This window comes from Heptranchias perlo, chromosome 18 (assembly GCF_035084215.1).
Source record: "Heptranchias perlo isolate sHepPer1 chromosome 18, sHepPer1.hap1, whole genome shotgun sequence".
Lineage (NCBI taxonomy): Eukaryota > Metazoa > Chordata > Chondrichthyes > Hexanchiformes > Hexanchidae > Heptranchias > Heptranchias perlo.
Window position 1 is genome coordinate 22239941 of NC_090342.1, and position 20584 is coordinate 22260524.

The 20584-nt window shown below is 39.4% G+C and overlaps 1 protein-coding gene across 4 annotated transcripts in view; it reads right to left on the reverse strand.

The window, feature by feature from the left end:
- The window catches only part of cped1 (cadherin-like and PC-esterase domain containing 1), a 208361-nt gene that overhangs the window by 18800 nt on the left and 168977 nt on the right, over nucleotides 1-20584 (reverse strand). For 2 of the 4 annotated variants that reach the window (XM_067999518.1, XM_067999517.1), the window contains exons 17-20: nucleotides 18218-18354; nucleotides 15193-15413; nucleotides 13811-13912; nucleotides 7285-7372 (exon numbers count right to left, since the gene is read on the reverse strand). In XM_067999518.1, coding sequence (XP_067855619.1) covers nucleotides 7285-7372; nucleotides 13811-13912; nucleotides 15193-15413; nucleotides 18218-18354 — 548 coding nt within the window. Of the gene's footprint in view, nucleotides 1-6843; nucleotides 7125-7284; nucleotides 7373-11753; nucleotides 12277-13810; nucleotides 13913-15192; nucleotides 15414-18217; nucleotides 18355-20584 lie in introns of those variants that run through there. The other 2 variants (XR_010966204.1, XM_067999519.1) reach the window with 2 other exon arrangements.

The following is a 20584-nucleotide window of genomic DNA, read 5'->3' on the forward strand; positions in this document are numbered from 1 at the left end:
TTGAGCTCATCCAAAACTCTGCTACCCATATCCTAACTCACACCAAGTCCCTCGATTTTAAAATTCTCATCCTAATCTTCAAATTCCTCCATGGCCTCGCCCTTCCCCATCTCTGTAACCTCCACCAGCCCTACAAACTTCCAAGAACTCTGTGTTTCTTCAACTCTGGCCTCTTGCGCACCCTCCCCACTTCCTTCGCCCCACCACTGGCAGCCATGCCTTCAGCTGTGTAGGCGCTAAGTTCTGAAATTCCCTCCCCAAATCCCTTTGCCACTCTCTCCTCCTTTAAGACGTTGCTCTCTGACCTACCTCTATGACCAAGTGTTTGGTCACCTGTCCTAATGTTTCCTTCTTTGGGTCGGTGTCAGTTTTTGTCTGATTACGCTCCTGTGAAGCGTCTTGGGACATTTTACTACGTTAAAGGCATTATATAAATGAAGGTTGTTGTTTACCTCTGGAACTATGGCAGGGTGAGGCATCAACAATAAAATTTAGGTAAGTGGGTAAATTAGAGGCACGAAAGGATGGGGAAGGTCTGAGAGTGTGTTAGTTGGTGGGCTTTGGGGGAGACATACTCTGTTTTGGGACAAGTGATCCTGGCATGCTGAGGCTCGGCAGCCTTTTGTGAAACATTTTAAGTGTTGTTTGGGTCAGTCAGTCACTCCATGTTGGCCTGGTCAAGGGCTAATAGCAATCTTACCCATTAATGATACTGATAAATGACAATTACTGACAAGTGCTCACTCCGAAAAGAAACACCAGGAAAAACAACCAATCTTCCAGTAGATTTGAGGAACAACACTGCTGGCTCGTTCAGCAGTGGGACACCCGACTTCTGCTGCAAACAATGTTGCTCTCACTCTCCAGTTTGGACTGGATTCAGTAATCCATGATATTGCATATCTGTAGCTAGCAATTTGTAGTTTCTATACACACACTAGCCAATCTGTTTCCGTTTGTCCCTCCCCCACCCTATTCCTGGTCCCACTTCCAATTCCCCCTGCATAGGCATATTAGTGTATCTAAACAACAATCCACTAGAGGGCTTTTGTTTTTATTGTTTCTTGTTACATTGTCCAAATGCATGCAGATACTCATATAATGACCATTTATTTTTATCATTGTAATGGGAGTCATACTGACTGAACATACCATTGGGTCTGATGAAGTTAGGACAAGTGACTTATAGCAATAAGTGATTTGGTATTGTCTCAGAAACTGACATTTTCATTCCTTTGAACTTTTTATGCAAAACTTCAGTACTCAAGCAATAAGTATAGAAATTTATGAGATTTGTTACAGGGTGTTGCATTGTGTCAAATAATCACCTGCTCGATACATGATACAATGGTATTCTGGAAACAATGCATCCATATATTGTATATGTTGGTAGATGAACTACATCTTATTTTGTGATCACTAATTTCTTAACTTAATGTAACAAGGAGCACACAATTTTTCCTTGATCTCTGGATTTTGAGGGTCGGTGGCCTATTGTAAAGAATATATAATTGCTGCAAGAATAAGGGAAACATGAAGGTATATGTCTTGCAGTAAGCAGTAGGCTCTGGGCAACACAAGTTGGATTTTCAATGCAGTGCACCAGTTGCTAGAAAGCATGACTACAATACATATGGTTTGACTCAGCATAGCAGGTGTATGCTCATGTTGCTAGTTTACAGTTCTATATGTTAGCAGTTCTGGCAGCACTGATCTAGGATAGCAGGATTATTTACTTAAATTAAATCATGCTGTCAGCTGTGCAAGATGTATATTTTCAGGTCATGGCAAATAATAAACTCCCCCAAAATGTTATCTCCTAATGTCTGTCTACTATTTTATTCTGCCAGGCACTATTAGGGGAGGCATTTTGTCTGTTTATTTCTGCCAGGGGGAGGTGGCAACTATGCAAAACTATCAGACATGAGTTGAGTGACAGAGTAAACTTTACAAAGCTAAATAACATTTTAAAATTCTTCAGCTTTACTACATTTTTATGTATCTTTGACTAAACCCAGAACTTTACATGTTGTGCATAAGATCTTAATATTCCTTTCAAGAAACACCCTTGAAAGTTATTTCTGGTCATGAAATTTATGATGACTAACAAGAAGCTTTTAAAGTTGGTCTGAACTTCTGTTTCATTTTAGGAGATCATTAGAATTTCAATGTAATGCAAATTCCATTGATATAAATGATTCTGGAGGCCTCTGCATGATTGATAATTAATTTTCAACAAAGTGAACTAGTGAAAACTATGCAAGGTTAAGATGACCTTGAGAATGATTATGACAAATTCAATCTTTTGAACTCGTGAACTTTTCGTTGACCCTATCCTGACTGTACATTTTTCTAAATCTCTACAACAGAATACATAAGCTAGTGAGGAACAGCTTCTCTAGTCAGAACTGACTGCAGATGCTTATGCTAGATTCCACATAGCAAAACAATTTGGAAGGGTGATTTGAACAATTATCAGCAATATTTTAAGAGTTATTCAGATTAAAATTTCAATGTGTGGAAACAGTTCCACTGGCATTAAATCTTGTAAAATTATTTTGTCATGAACTGGCAACCCCACAACGGAATAATTTGCTAGTCCTCATTTGCAAGATCTAATGCCGGTAAGACCATTCCTACACGTTGGTACTTTTTATCCTAATAACTCCGAGATGTTGCAAGAGCTTCATTATGCATACTTAAAGGTCCAGAAATTGCCCGGAGTGGCGAACCAACAACACTCACCGTTCCATAGTTTTATACTAACCCACTAACTTACCGTGGCCTTTACTGGGTGCAATTCCTCTAATAGGAAGCGGAGAAGAGCCCAGTGTTAGTTCAAGCAAAGCTTGGACCTGTGGGAGAAGCGAGAGGAGCACACTCTCCCCTCAAGTAATCAGACTGCAGCATTTTTGACAAGCTGCGAAACTGTCTCTGTCAGCTTGGAATGTTAAATCCAGGAAGTGAAAGGTGCAACATTAAAATCATTGTTAAAAAAAAGTTATAGACCCCGAAAAAAGGGAGGGTAAGAAATAATCGAATTAAATAAAAGAGACAGAAGGGAAAAGTAAAAAAAAGATTTTTTAAAAAATTAATTTTTAAAACATTTTGTTTTAATGATTAAAAACTATTAAAATAAGGAGTAACGAGACGCCACATTTTTAAAGGTTAATTTTTAGTTGTTTGGCAGTCATTAAGGCTTACTGCGCTATTAAAACTTAGTTTAGACCTGGTATTTTTAAAGCACACCTGTTTTGTGGTGATATTAGTTACTTTTCAGCTGGCAGATGAGCAAGTTGGCGCTTTTTCAATGATTTCACTGATTCTACCTGGCGACATCCCTTTAATTTGAAGCTGTCATATCGCCGGCAAACCAGTAGGAGCACATTCCGGATTTTTGCGTTTCACCGCACATGTGCAAACGCTGGAACTTGCTCCTCAATTTCGCCACTAACAACAGAGTGTTGTTGAGCCCTCCGTTCTTTTCCAAGCAATTTCTGCCCCAAAGTATTTAAATGAGGACATTGATATCCATTCAAAATTGGCATTAAACCCAAGCAGCATTCTTATAGCTCAGTCAGATGGTAGTTTTTTTTTACAAAAAAATGGAATTTTTAATAAAATTATGGATTTGCTTTCAACTGTCTTACAAACCACAGGTTTTGATGCTTGAAGATGATAGGATCAAAGAAGATATGCCAGGGAGATTAGCTGGCACCAGAAATAGGCTGCCTGCGTCCACCATTATCCTCTAGCACACCTGCATCACAATAATCAAGGGGAAGTGCCTCCACAGGTTTTGGATCATCATGGAGTCAGTTATAGAACTGAGCCACCTGCTTCAAGGAAACATTCAACTTTACCATAAGGGAATTGTCAGTGGGAATCACCAGTGGGAATCAAGGTCATTCCTGAAAGAAACTATCCCCGAGTTTCGAACCTCAACCAAAGGATGCTTCACTGCAGAGGGCCACTGAGTGGCTACATGCTTCATGGCAATCCGCAGCTCAGTCAGATGGTCATGCAGCACTGGACAGCTGCAGGCTGTGGACTCTTTCATGGATACATCCAAACTCTACAGATGCTATGGAGACCTTGAACTCCAATCTACATTAGGCTGTGTCTTTTGAATTAATCCAATTGAGGAATCAGTTTGAGACAGCTGTAACAAAAATGCAGTATAGGTTTGGGCTTGGTGAGTGTCCCTTTAAATCCAGTCACAATACACAAGGGCCCTGAAAATCCTTGGCCTCAGAGAAGGGACATTGGTGTACAGTTTGAGGCGAGGCCCTGTTCTGCCTGGTCTCCGCCTCTTTTTCAGGATGAGAAAAAATTCAGACAGGGGGGGGTGGGGGGGGGTACTTCTTGTGGCTGCCGCCTTCCCTCCTGATATCACTGAAAGACGCAAGAGTGGCAGGATTATTTCCATGCCAGAAATCTCAGTTCTGCCTTTCTTGGACCCAGTTGAAAGTACAACTGCATGATGTAGACCAACTTACTGGACCATCATCAAAGTGAAGGCCTAATGCTGGTTTCCTGGTGATAATTGATTAGAAAGTGCTTGACTGCCATTAGGAATGCAGCAACAGAAAATTGGCAGATTTTATTAAAAAAATTAATTCTTCAGCCAGTGCTCCAGATGTAGCAGCAAGATGCCACTGATATTCCTGGCCCTCTGTGAAGAGAATGCCAGGGAGAGCTATAAATGTTGTGTATGTTTGCCCCAGATTATTACCTTAAAGAGAGCAGAAAAGCAGCTGGAGGATCATCAATAAACTGTGATGGTGAAACGTTGCCATGTTGCTATAGGGTTTACCCATCATAAATGTTGACGTGTTCCTTTGGGATTTTTCCATTGTGATATAATGACATACATGTTTTCCATTATAAAAAAATAACAAAGGAAGTAAGATTAATATGTACAGGAAGTGCATGCTATATATAGATATCCTGATTTGGAGAGAGAACTAATAACCAAAGATTTAAAAAAGGTGCTGGAAGTATAAAATAAAAGAACACAATATGAAGCTCAGTATAAATAAGTGCGAGTTTAAAGTACAAGAGGTCAGTTACATAGGCAACACTCTCAGCAGTGGCACTTAAAGCCAGTTAAAAAAACATTGAAGCAATCAAAAAGATGAAAAAACCCAATAGTGCAACAGTATTATCTATCTTGGCATAGCGAATTATTTAGGTAGCTTCCTGTCTATATTTGCCAGATGTCACAAATCCAATGAGAAAACTATTTGAAAAAGACATAACCCATACCATTGGATTGATGAACATGATGGGATTTTGAAGTACATTGCCTGTTTATGGAAATCCCAGTGTTGAAATACTACAATGTGACCTAGCAGGTGAGGATTATTGTTGATGATTCCATTTCAGTATTGCCACAGGAGAAACAACCTACGCCTCACGAACATTTACACCAGTTCAATCCAGGTTTTGCCCAAATAGAGAAAAAACTTTCAGCTGCAGTATTTGGTTGCAAAACGTTCTACCAATATGCATATGCAAGAATTTTTTGGAGGAGAGTGATCATAAACCTCAGCATAATTATGAAAAAGCTACCAAAATTCTATCCAGACTGCAGAACATGTTACTTAAGTTGCAAAAGTAGAGTTTGACAGTAGAATTGAAAACAGGCAGTGTGCATATACCTGAGCAAAATAAATATAAATCAGCAACTATTCTGCATAAGAGTGGCAAGCTGGGATCATATATTAACAGTTGAAAAAGAACAAGAAATCGTATTAAAACACCTGAAAGATGAGAACCAGTTTAAAAGTGTTCATTGAAGAAATTAGAATACTACAGCGAGAAATAGAAACTAAGTTGAGGAAGAATGAACTGGAATGGAGATACCCAAGCAGTATTCGAAAGCCAGCTGATAGATTATTTATAGGCCTAGGTTTTCATGTCTTCTGTTGATTTTTCACTGCAGGGGCAGAAAGTAACCTGTCAGAGCAAACTATGACTGGTTTGCACACCGGTACTATTTACAATGGTAAATGCATGCACCTGAGGGAAATATGGCTTCAGCTGTGTTTCATGCCATTTGCATTCTTTGCACACCAGACACAGAGACCTACTGGTAGTCTCCCATGCTCGGCATTCAGAGACCGACAGAGGGGACCCCAGGGCAAAAATCAAAGAGGGGCCTGTGCAAGCACTCTGAAAGGATGGCCATATACAGACCCCGTAAGTAAAATTAAAAATTCTTTCAGCTGTTCACCTCTACTCCCCCTGCAGCAGTCCCCCGGGACCTACTGCAGCATCTCCAGCCCATGCTGGAGATGCACCCTAATCAAGGAGGAGGCACGGAAAGCCTGAGCTCCGTAAGTAGCTGCAGCAGCACAGGAAAAGCCACCGCTCTCTGTGCAAGCTCCCAGAAGCACTCCACTGCACGGGCGGAGCTTGCCACAAATACCTAATGAGGGCAAAACCCAGAAATTCAGATAGAAATTGCCGTGCACATTATGTCACGTGGATGTCCACTTGCACACCATTTTCGCTGTGGGTGCGCATATCATGGAAAATCAATCTATTGATAATTATTCAGAAATCAACCTGATATGGGGACATTTTTGATCAATTTATCATTTTCTCATGAAAAAGCATCAAAGAACCACTTATAATTTCAATATTTCTTAAGCATTTCAGCACAAATATATTCAACATGATCACTTGGAAAGTTTATCTTATTATGTGGACACAAATGGAGACAACACTGACTAAATTAAGAACCTTAACTGTTAGTATGCAGTAGCAATTCAGCAGTTGGTATTGGGATACCGAAGACTAGCATATTCATGGTTCCAGGTGGAGTTCATACATTACCCCTTCTGAATGCACGTCCCCCAGATCCTTCACCCATGGAGGTCGCACTTCACAGTGGGGGAAAGCAACTTCTTGCAGTTAGCAATGAAAGTTCCACTTTTCTGTGTTTTACAATAGTATTTACTCTCCAATATTATTTGTAGCATGCACAGGCCTTGATCTGCAAGGATGTCTTTTGTGTTCTCGGTTGCCTCTCAGACTACTGCCCAGAATGGTTGAATGCAGGGGCAAGACTGGAACATATGTTGCAGTCTACCAATGTGGCATAGATCCTTCAATGGCTAAATAATATAGAATTTCTTAGGATTAGGAATGTCAGTGGAAATAGACTAAATTTGCTGAACAAGCAAAAATAATGTTATACTTGAAATAGTATTGTTAAAGAACATGCTGTGTTGAGGGACAGTACTATAACTGCACAAAAAATAATAATTTGCTTACCAAAGACAAGGATCGGATTCCATCCACTGGCAGGTGAAATCCCATTCCTATGGATTTTATGACTACAAGAATATTTAAAAGGTTCTCTCTGCAAAATATAAATGATGATGACAAAACTAAGATTTTCTAAAATTAAATAGTTTGTGGTTGTGTACTTTAATTATTCAAAAGGTATACATTTCAGTTGACTTATTCCTCACTCAAAATACATCGGGCTGATTTTTGTTGTCACTGTTCAACAGGAACAAGACAATAGCACTCTGATAATTATGGTGCTGAACTCACCACTCCCGATCTGCCCATTGCCACTTTGTCAGGGGGCTTGTGAAGGGCAGCCAAAGCCGAAGTGAGAACTCATTATGGTATGCAAATCAGTGTCTTATGATGTACATAGGATTCCAATGCAATTTTTAGGTATCAATGGGCAGAGGGCAAGGGGTCACAGGTTCCAACTAATAAAGGTAATTTAGGACTGATAACAGAAAGTTCTTTTTCATGCAGAGAGTGATCAGCATTTGGGTTGAGCCTCCAGACAGAGTAGTGAGGAAAAAATCCTGGAATCATTTAAGAAACAATTTGGTGCAGCAATGCCAGGAACTGTAGGGTCGTTCTGGATGTATGAATTAGGATGGACCGAATGGCTTTCCTCATCCACAAGTATCTTGTGCTCATCTGAATTTATTTGGTCTAGACAAAATGCAAAACAATCAGCTTTGAATAAAGAAGTCTCTGGTAACAGCAAATAACTATATAGTTAAATACAACACAAACACTAAAAGAGGGGTTCTCACTCATGGAAGCCTAAACAAGATTGCTTGTGCGCATTAAGACTGTTTAGTGATCGATGCACTGGGTCTGCTCACACTGCTCAAAATATTGAACATTATATGTCAGTAAAAAAAATGCTAATTCATTCACCAGGTATGTAGTGGAATGCTTCAATCTGAGACAATATAATTGAATAATAAGTGTTTAAGTATGAGGAAGCTTGACAAAATCCTGATTATCTTAAAACCAGAGGTACTGCTAATTGAGCAGCCTTTGTCCTGGACTCCCATAAATACACTGCTGCAGCCTATTTCAGATGCCATGCTGTTGGATGAGTTTTTTGCTATTATTATTTCTCTTTATCTTTCCTCTGACAGAAAGAATATTCTTTTTTTTGTTGGAGATGAAAGTGACCAAGCATTCTACGGATAGGTGAAAAAAGAGTAATTCTGCATCAGATGGAATTAATATAAATTCTTCTGAAACTACAGTATCTAAGGCCAGGAATTTCCTTAGAGCTGTTTGCACTCTGCTGCCGTAACCGGCTAAGTTACTGTGGCATCTCCGGCTAAGTTACTGCGGCACAGCAGGAGCAGCTCTGAAGAAAGTCCCGGTCTAGATCCCACAGTTCCTTTACTCACTTTAGTCTTGACACTCTAAGAAAAGAGACCTCGTGGCAAATGCAGATTTTTTTTCAACATATTGCTTCACTATATTTCTTGGGCAGTGTAAATAGCAACAAGGGACCTACACTGACCTGTGTCTTTCACAAAATCTTCTATCCATTGTCATTATCACTTGTAAATCGCTGTTTACACACACATACAAATCTAAATGCTAATCAGCAAGGTACAGAGAGTACAACTATACTGTGTAAACTGAAATAAATTTCAGTGTATGGATATATAAGGGAAAGACACGGGCCTAGAAATTGCTGGAAAAGTAATGGTGAGCTCAAGGCGCCCGCCATTATTAATGCGTAAAAAACTCAGCAATATGTGGCATGGAAGAGGTATGCCATGAGTTCCGCTGGACAATTTGCGCTGTTGACCTCACCAAAACCAAAGAAGTTACCATCCTGCCGTGAGCATCCCCATTCAGACACAACCTACCCGTCACAAATCCATGCTGACTCTCTTTGATCAGCTCATAATTGTTCCTGATCATAGATTCCAGTAACTTCCCCACAGCTGGTGTGTAGTTTCATGGTTTCTCCCCACCACTCCCCCCCCCCCCCCACCTTTCTTAAATAATGGAATGACATTTGCAATTTACCAATCTAAAGGCACAATTCCTGAATCTAGATAGCTTTGGAAAATTATGACTAATGCATCTGCAATTTCTTCACCTATTTCTTTTAATACCGAGGGGGGGAGGGGAACCATCAGGTCCTGGAAATTTGTTTATCTTAAGTCCCATTATTTTTTCCATTACCATTTTTAAAATTTATATTAAATCCACTAAGCTCCTCCCCTTGACTTATTTTTAGGTTCTCTTGCACTGCTGATATTTTGTCCACTGAAAACAAATACAAAATACTCATTTAACAAATCTGCCATTTCATTATTGTCCATTATAGCCTCACCTGCATCTGTCTTTAATGGGCTCACATTCTCTTTTATCACTCTCTTTATTTATAAAAAAATTTGCTGTTACATTTGATATCGCTTGCAATATTTTTCATATTCCCTTTTTGCACCTCTTATTATGTTCTTTGTATCTCTTTGTTGCTTTTTATAGCTCTCCCAGTCCACTGGATTTCTACTTTTCCTTGTATTTGTGTAAGCCATTTCTTTTAGCTTGTCACTGTCTCTTACCTCATTTGTTGACCATGGATGCTTAACTACACAAGTGGAGCTTTTGCCTTTTAGGGTTATGTACTGGTTTTGTATCGTACCAAATTCTTCCTTGAATACTTCCTACTGTTTGTCTGTAAGTTTACTAATATCAAATTCAAGCATATTCGCTTTTTGCATGATGTTCCCTTACAGTCAGATTATTAACCACTCATCGCTAAATCTAGCACGGCTAGTTCCATGTTTGGTTCTAAAACATATTGTTGAAGAAAACTGTCCTGAATACATTCTAGAAATTCATTGCTTTTACCACTTGAACTGTTCTGCTTCACCCAGTCTATGTGAAAATTAAAATCTCCCCTTTATAACCATTTTGTTTTTGCGACATGATTTCTTGATCTCTGCATTTATATATCCCCCACCACAACTCCTACCAGAGTTTTGCATCCCTGCTGTTCCTTAACTCTACCCATAGTGTTTTCATTGCCTGATCACCATTACTGAAATCCCTTCTTTCTACTGCTGTAATTCCACCTTTCATCAATGTTTTTCAATTTCCAATTTCACTGTCCTTTCTAAATATTCTGTAGCCTTGAATATTTGGCTCCCATTCATGCCCAGCTTTTAGCCAGATCTCTGTAATAGTTACTGTATCATACCCTTCAAGCTGAATTTGTGCTTGTAACTCACTTGTTTTATTTCTTATGCTACGTGCGTTTGTATACAGAACTCTTATTTGGGTAACTGTCCACACTCTGCCCAGATGTCCTGCTGGTCTTTTTCTCATACTTTTTGACTTACTGTGTGGATTTTCCCCTCCCATTCCCCTGACTGGTTTATACTATACAAAGCAAACAACAGTACAAGATCAGGTTTGTTCTGCATGAAAATAATAACATCTTAATTGACTAGTTTAACCACTAGTCATCATTCTTTTAGTGCTACTGAAGTACCTGCTTTTATTGCATAGAATAAAGTCAGAAGCAACTGTACTTGCCCTCAAAGCATTAATTAGGAAATATTTTTATTTAAGCACATAAACAATAACTGCATGACGCTTAACACCAACACATACTGCATTGAAAATAATAATTGTGCCTTACCTGTGGGTTGGTTTGAGCTGGTAATAGATTATTTGATTGATTATGTAAATAGTGTGATAAGCTGTTCTCCGATCGGCTGTTTTTCCCCCAGTGGCATTTGGGTTATTGTGTAAATGAAGAGAGTATAAATTTGAGTATTTTAGTGAGACATTAATCTTGAGCAGCAAGAGATCAGTGTCGCCAGAGGTGTTGGCAACCCGGATGTCCTGGCGCTACGTCAGGTCCGCGGCCAAAGCCATCCAGGAGCTCAGCAAGAGTTCAGCTTTAGGGGGAGATTAGTCTTGGGGTGCAGTGGCTGAAAATTAAATTTGAGGGGCTGAATTACTAAGTTGCTGTGTTTTTAAGAGAAACAGTTTAGTTTAATATGTGAGACAGCTGAAGCCTGTGGCATGCAATACCTGTGTGATGTGGGAGGTCCTCGATGCATTTTGTGTCCCAGACAATCACGTGTACAGGAAGTGTACCTAACTACTGGTGCTCAAGCTCAAAGTTTTTGAGCTTGAGTAATATTCCATCACATAGAGGAAGCCGAACCCGCAACTCTGCGTTGTCAGCTTCGGCACCACGTGGCTAGCAGAGAGAAGGCCCCTGGCTGCCAAGGTAACCAGAATCAGGGATATACTAGATGGTGGAGGAGCGGGCTGGATGTCCGACAGAGGCGTTGGCAGCTCGGATGTCCTGGCGCTACATCAGGCCTGCGGCCAAAGCCATCCAGGCGCTAAAAGGCGCACTTAGCCCTGACTCCTTCAGTGCCGAGGGATTTCCTGCACGGGCTGCTCCTGCGCACGCTCCACTTCCTCACCCTCGTCTTCTGTCCGGACACCATCTTGCCGTCTGGCGGAGGTGGGGGGCTCCGATGGAGGGCTCTCTACGCTGGTGTCCTCCCCTGCGCCATTGGGGATCTGGGGAGAGTGTTGCACGGAGCAGTTCTGTCAAACAGGCTTTTAAGTTATTTTACGGACTTCCAGCCCGCCTATAATTTTTGCGGCCTGGATGAGACCGATTTTCATACTTTTCTTGATTGTGAGAGGTTGCAACCCCTATTCCACTGTTTAAAGGGGCTGCTCCTCAACTTCTGGCTCCACTTCAGTCCCACGCTCCTGATCTTTGGTCACCCAGTACAGAGGGGGGCAGGCAAGTTGGAAGACCTCCTCGTGGTCCTGGCCAAGATAACCATCCATAGGTCCAGGCCGGACGCGGACCATGGGAGTGGTCGCTCTGGCTGCCTGCCTCTCTTCTGCAGACTCGTCCATGCCTGGGTGGCCCTGGAGAAGGAGCACGCAGTGTCCGTCGGCACGCTTGAGGCCATCCATGACCGGTGGGCACTGTAGGGACAGGTATTATTATTTAATTTTATAAGTTTCCTTTGTTTTATGGTTTAGTTCTTTATTAGTTGTGCCCCTCTTAAAAAGGGACACTTTTGTTTTTGTTTGATGATGCTGGGGCAACCCAGCGTCTCATTATTGGTTTTATTTAAGAAAAGGCATACAAAAAGCCAATGGGTTCCTGGAATGCACATTCTGGGAGGTGGCTACCCTGCAGGCAGAGCAAGTTAATGAGGAAGGGAGTTGGGTGACCAGCCATCAGTTTAGGAAGAAAAGTCAAGATGCACTGCAGTAATCTCCTGAGACTGTTGAATTGAGAGACAGACTGTGACAATGGCAACAGCTTGGAGGAGGGCGGCCACAAGCAATGTCATGTTATTGTGGACAATTTTACAACACCAAGTTATAGTCCAACAAATTTATTTTAAATTCCACAAGCTTTCGGAGGCTTCCTCCTTCCTCAGGTGAACGGTGTGGAAATGAAATTAATCTGTCTCCTAATTGCTGAAACTGTCTTTGCAGAATTTCCACACCGTTCACCTGAGGAAGGAGGAAGCCTCCGAAAGCTTGTGGAATTTAAAATAAATTTGTTGGACTATAACTTGGTGTTGTAAAATTGTTTACAATTGTCAACCCCAGTCCATCACCGGCATCTCCACATCATGTTATTGTGGAGCAAATTATTGTCAAAGAGGGCGATGTTAAGCACAGAAACATGGTAATAATAGGGCTTCTGTAGTTATGGGAGTCGATAGGCTCTCTTGTACCACAACCAAGAATTCTGAATGCCAAGTTGCGTTCCAAGTAAGGTATATTACGGAATGGGTGCAAATATTTTGGAGAGGGAAGGGGGAACAGCCAGAATTTGTGGTTTGCTTTAGAACCAATGATATAGGAAGAAAAAGAATTGAGATTCTGCAAAGACAGTTTCAGCAATTAGGAGACAGATTAATTTCAAGATAACGCCCAGTGTCACACGCTAGTGAATACAGGAATAGTAAGGGAGGTAAATGCGTGCTGGAGAGATGGTGTAGGAGGGAAGTGTTCAGACTCCTAGGACATTGGGACAATTTTGTGAGGTGAGTGGCCCTTATAGGATGGATTGACCTCATCTCAACAAGGCTGGGCACATAATTAATGCTATGGGGCAGGATTTAAACTAATGTGGCAGGGAGAGGGAAAAAAATCAAAATGAAGCAGAAAGGAAAGCAAAAGGAACAAGGAGTGTAAGAAAGATAAAAGGGGCAAACAGGAAAGTTATTACGAATAGATCAGAAAGAGGAGGGTTTAAAACGAGTAAGAATGCCGAACTGACAGAGGCAGGTTTGAGTTGTTTGTACATTAAAAGGACAAAGTATTGTGAATAAAATTGGCCAGTAAGAGGTACAAATTGCTATGGGGGTATGTCAAAATATTCAGGGAGGATAGAGTAGAAATAAAAGTAGGGATGGCAGTGTTAATCAAAGATTCCATCCTTCTCTTCTAATAGACATTGTAAAAAATATGCACCACGACGTTACATGCTCGGCATTACCTTTGTAAAACTTTTTGTATAATGTGCAAGTGACGTGTATTTAACCATTGCACACCGCCTACAACCAGGACTGTCTGATCATTGTTTTCTAAGGGACGTGATCTGAAAGCAATAAGAGACAAGATTCTCAAATTAACTGCATTATAACATGTATATTTGCTCACAATTAACTTTATAGTTATATGATGTAATTACAATTTAATAAAACATTTAAAGACGAAGCATCAAATTGCTCCTGGTGCTGTATGTATTATTACCTCTGTAATTGGGGCCATAATGGTTCGGTGCAAATTAACTAGATGATTTCATTCAGAGCCACATAGACCAGGATGATCCCAGTTTTGATACCTGGCCTAAATAATATCAGCCAGAACAGTGGTAGGGATACTTCAATTGGTTATAATTGGCATTCTTGGCCATGACAGGGGAAAAAAATCAGCCAGAATTCCCAAGCCTCATCACCAGTGAGTATTTGGATGTCAGATAAGGTAAGATCCAGCATGGCTGTGATGCCTTCCATGATAGAATAGCCTGCCAACATTCTTTAGTTTCACCATGAACAATTACTAATTGTGTGAGGTAGCAACTGAATGTTGGCAGCTGTGGAACTGTTTGTCAGCATTAGCCACTCCTTCAAGAGTGAAAAAAATAGAAAAAAACTGTAAATTTCTTCCAATAGTTGTGGCCAACAAATGCAGAATTTCATTATGCTTTTCAAGTAACAGCGAAGCTGCATTTAAACGTATGAAGTAATGCCCTAAATTCTAAGTTACCAGATATTAAAGTTAATTTTATTAAATTACATTATAACGTGAGCAGTTTCGCTTTGTATTTCAAGGTCACTGCATAAATCAATAACAGTAGCACCAGAATACTAGTTTCTGAGTTTTCAGTTGTATATTCTTTACTTTATCTTGTGCATGCTCTGTGTTACTAAAGTAATCAAATGTGCAGCTTTGGAAATACCTGAATTTAGGATATTCTATAAAATATACTTCACTGTTGTAGAAAACAATTACTAAAGTGCTGTTATTGCCCTTATAGCACTTTTTAAATGTAATAAGTTATATCAAAATTGATTTATCCAAACAGTATTTCTAGGCATTGAATTAAGAACTGAAATTGCTCCTGATGGCTCTGTAAGTTTATCCAGTGAGTAATTTAGCTATACTACAGGCTTTCCTGATATACTTGTTTACCAAATAGCCTGCCAATACTCAGTGTCAAGGCTCAGATATGAATAATAGCTACTTGGGAAAGGTACTGGAGGGTGCCCATGAAACCATGCCCTGGCAAAAAGTCAACGTATTCATGAGAGCAGGGGATGGGACTGGTGAGAAAAAAAAGAATTGAATTAAGGCCAGGTTTATCAAGTATTGTACCTTTGTATAAGTTGCTCCAAAGCCTTTTCAAATGTAGGTCTCTGATCTAAACTCAGCCAGAACTGGGGATAATAAGCATAACTAGTGAATGTCTTTCCTCCATTTAAATTGTAATACAACTTAGTGTCATGAGCTTTGTCCCATTCCTGAAGAGTTTCATTCACTTCCTCCATGAGGTAGTACATCATTCCCCTGTTGGTTGAATCTCCAATAAAAAGAACCTTATGGATAAAAAAGAAAAATGCATCAAATATGATATAGTCAAATAATCCCGAATCACAAACTGGGTAAGTAGAGTAACACTTAAAGACTCTTTTTAAAAAAATGGCATATATTTTTCAGAAACATGATCGAGTAGGATTCAACAAATTTAAATTCGAAGGATCAAGTTTTAATTCATTGCATTCATTCAGCAGACTAAAACAAATTATAATTTTGATTTGAGTGTAAAAACGTTAGTGCAGTCATTAAAGATGGAATCATTGCATTCGCTTTGTTTTACTACACCAATACAGAAAAAGATCCATTCAGAATATACGGTGATAATTGAATCTCATTTTTAGAATGTGTTTAAGATTTTACTACCTGTAACACATAAAACAAATCTTCTTCTACAGAGGATATAGTTGAGATGTATGATTAAAACAATTTTAACAAAAAATAGATAATCAAATAAACCCTGTGTTGCTAAATTCGAATATGATGAGTATGTGGTACAGCCTATAAACGTTTAGGTATTGGGAAGATTTTACTGTATTATTAGCATTTTACTGCATTACCACAGTTCATATACAAACTAAAGGTTGCCATGTTGGAATCATTTTTATTTGAATTTTTACCTTTATTTTCTTTGGCAAAGCCAGATGGTTACTTCAAATTGTAAGTAAGAAGACAAGGACAAGTTAACCACAGGTTTGTGCCAATATCTCACAATAATCCACTTTATGCGAGTAAAAGTGCTTTGTGCGTGAGTATTACAGGATGTGCTAAGAGTGCACTTTGTTGTAATTTTGTGCTTGTGTTAACAGAGCAGTAGTCACAATTTTTTGCCCATGCTCCTCAAATGCTCCTCCTATCTCCCCTAGACAACAATAACAACTTAGTGAAAGAGTATTATGTAAGGATTTGGCAATTTTTCCCCCCTGAAAAACTTGCAGGTATATTGCTGTTAATTGCTCATTTGGTACAGGTGGAATAGAAGACATTTTAGTCCTTCATTAAAACATGAAGGAATTGTCACCATTGTTAATATAGGTGTCCAAACACTTTTTCCCACATTTTGGTTATTAACTGTTAATTTGATTTGTTTTTTAGACTATCTCGTAGGTGAGGCCTCATATCTGTAACTGTGAAAAAAATTTAACTTTATGACTTGGAATTGCCTGTACCCCCTGCCCCCCCACCTCAGTTTAACATGACCATTGGGATGTAGAGGCATCATGAAGGGCATTTTAGACACTGATCCACTTGTCAATTCCATGTTTTGGACAGTTCTTACAGTACTGTAATATAAATTAGAGTTCTATCTGTATACTGTACCCTCAAAATTTTGCAAACAAACCTTTGGAGAGTTTGATGAAAATATATAATTTTATAATATTAGATTCCAAATTCTGAAGAAATTTGAGAGCATAAACTCTACATTACCATACATGTTTTGCATCAATTTTAGAGATTTGCAAGTAACCGCCTTTAAAAATGTCCTCATTTTCAGTGAAATAATGCTATTTATTTCTCTTTAATGGTGAAGAAAACATTATGGGCATTAATATGAAATTAATAATATTAACTTCTACAGAAGTATTTTCCTGTGATACAAGCTAACAACACGAGACATTAATTTATCCATTTTTTCTCTTGAAATGGATGGGCTGGTCATTATTTTTCCTATAGTTCCTCATTTTTGGGTGCACCTAAGCAACTGCTATCCCTTTTTCCAACAAAGGTGGTATTGCTAACATCTTACAAAATGTTTTTAGTACGTAGTTTTATTTCCAATACTACAAGCCAATCAACTAGGCCTTCATTCCATTCTCCTCAGGTGGTTCTCGATAAGCATAAACGAGAACTAACATGACATATGACCATGAAGAACATATGTGAAAGCAATAAAGAAACAACATGACTGCAACGGAGTCCATTGCATCTGAAAGCAGCCAAACACTGCTCTTTGAAAGCCAAGTATTGTGTAGATTCCAATTTTTTTTACAAATAAATATGCTAAATCTGCATTTTTTTTAACTGAGCTTAAGTGAACATATCCTTAGTTTTCATATGGAACGAAGGCTACTCATTATTCAGTTTTACATTTTATTTATGAATTGAATAGAAATCCAGTTATTTGTTTGTGCAGTCATTTTTATTTTAAAATGTTTTTATCCTTTCCTCTCAGTATCCTGAATTGCAAAGAATGTTTTTTTAAAAAGTGCTCAGTTGACACAATTATCTTTGGACATTTTAAAAAGTATATGTGCTAGGACTTAAAGATTAAATTAAATTCTTGCTCCTTAAAATTTAAATGTAAGAGAATAAAATGTAAGTAAATTATCAAAATAATGCAGTTAATATCTTTAGAGTAAAAGTAATGATTATGATCCAAGTCAAGTGATCCAAAATTTATTTCCTTTCTGATATAAGCTATTTTCTACCAGTAGCTTCCTTCAGCTACGAGAGTGTGACGGTCTAGCATAGCAAAACCTCCTAAATTCAAAATAATACTGCTCTATGATCAATGTGATAGGAGAATTTTTTGTTTCAATTTTTTTCTTTCCCCGTGAAGAAGTTCATCTCCATTCAACACAATACCCATCACTGTGTTGTGCAGTTTTACTATAGCAGAGGAATGCATCATTAGGTTGTTCAAATCTAGAATTTTATTTTAATAGGGTACAGTTTCCCATTAAACTTTAATTCATTACAAGTAACAAGCATTTAGAATTTTTGTCATATATGTTATTATACCTTGCATTACATGATTGTATAACATTGTTTATGGCAGCTAAAGTCATATGGAAGAAGCCCTTACCCTTCTTCCATTCATACACTGCTGAAGTTGAATTTTAGTCAGTGCAAGGTGATGACAGTTGTCTGGCTGCCACCTTGCCGTCTGCCAGTCACAAGTCTGGTTGTCAGAGCAGCTCAGACAAGAAACAACCCACTGCCCTGAAACAGTAACACAAAGGACTCGGTTATTAATATTTAATTAATTTTTAAGCTATTGATAAAATTGGAATATTTTTTGTCTTTTGTCAGTTAAAAATATATGGGGGGGGGGTGGAATTGGATCCTGCGTGCCCTTTTTCGGGCACAAAAACCACCAATTCCAGAGTGCCAAGACCCTCACCCAAACTGCGCTGGAAGTACGTCTGATGCCATATTGGTTTGGGCGATATTGAGGCATCCTTGGCGGCCGGCTGAAACAGGTGGCAGGCCCCTTGCATATGCTTCTGTAGGGCCTAATGCCTATTTTACGACTCCACTCCAATATCCGGCACAACTGACAATGGGCAAGCTCTACTCAGTTTTTCGGGTTCTTATGTAGCCTACCCAGCGGTCCTTAAAGGAACCGCAGGTAGCCACCAACAAAACAGTAGTTTTTTTCTTTTTAACTAGCTTTAATGTGGAACCAGGGGAAGTCTTCCTGCTCCTCCTGGCTCCACAGCAATACTGCGGGATACTATAGGATACACTGCAGTGACTCGCCAAGGCTTCTTCGACAGCACCTCTGCCTATTTTTCCTATTGGTTACACCCAAAGTCCTTGAACCAGGTAGAATTGATCAGAAAATCTACCCTGAGATGGCAAGAATCCCCTATAATTGCTCACATCTAGATCTGGAATGCATCTATAATAGAGCAGCAATGGAATCTCATGGGATTGGTGACCATAATATGTTTAAATTTAAAGTTACCTAGCAATCAGCACCAGTAAGGGCTAGAACAAAATATTAAGAAGACAATCTTCAGAGGAATGAGTAAAGAACTAAAAGAAACTAACTAGGAAATATTGCTAAAATAGATCTCGTTTAAGGAAAAAGTTGAACACTTTTTTAAAACAATATTGCTGAGTTTGCAAAATAAGCATATATCCAAGCAAAATAAGTATAAGCATTCTCCAAAATGGATGAATAGGTCAACAAGTATGGAAATTAAAAAGAAAAATAAACTATACAAACCTTAGATAGAAAAAGGAGAGAACTCTGGGAGAAGCATAAGAATTTGTTAAAGCAGGACTGGCAGTTGCCCAACCATGTTGACACAGCTCACCCAGAAGAAAGAGATGGTCTTACCCCTTTTTGGGCACAAATCTGTGCAGGGGATTGGCGAGGCCAAGTTTGGTGATGTGATGCCACCACCCAAGTAGTATTACTTGAATCTGACTCATTTTCTCAATGCCCATGGCAGTGGCTACACTTGCAAAGTAGGTCCACGATACATAAGATAATGATTTTACCTCTCTTTGAAGGCATTGTATTGAAGAATGCATTGCAAATCTTTTTCCTTTTCCCTTCCTGTAGATTCTTCCCCAGATGAGGCCAGAACAAGTGGCACCATGGACTGTGGCACTGCAGAACACATTGCATCATTCTCTCTTCCTGTCCCTGGCGCCAGTACAGATACTAGTACCCATTAGAGAGGGAAGTATACTGGGTGATTCACAACTCATAAGTGAGGAAGAGAAAGTGAAGGATGGAGGAGAGAAAGAGGAAAGATCTGGCCACAATGTACATCTGCTGTATTGCAAGGGATTGGCATTTTATTGGGTCTCCCTTTGGACAGTAATCAGTACTGGAACAGAAAGCATTTTCCATATCATTTGAGTCCATGATAAACAGCCAACAGCAGCTGACAGATAATTTGCACCAGTGCATTGCTCACATCATTGCAATATCATAGTAGTGATTTATGGAAATGAAGAGTAGCATGGAGTGAGTGGGCACCTGGAGGTGAATCCCAAAGCACAGGCTGCCTCATGGCAAACCAACCTTGCAGTGGGGGCCTTAAAAAGGCGTTAGGCCCCTTATTTACATATGCAAAGGGTCTAACGCCTGTTTCAGGCGTGGGCACTGCAAACCGATTTTTTTGGCCTTTACCAATATGGTGGATGGCGCACTTCCAGCTGGTAATGAGCGTGCGCTTCCTGCCTGCCATTTTGGAGGCTTAGGTGGCTGTTTAGCGCCTGAAAAACGGGTGCTGTGCAGCCAAATTTCTAGGCCAATGTTTATTATCTCTTTGGTTATGAAACTTTGAGATAAAAATGGTGGGAGGAAACTGGTCTTTCTAAAATTCTGAATACAACTCTGTTTCCTTTTTGCATCCATTATAGTACTGCATCCTTTGCTCTCTCTTTTTAGTGCTGTTAGAGGTCAATTTAGCACAATTGCTAATTAAAT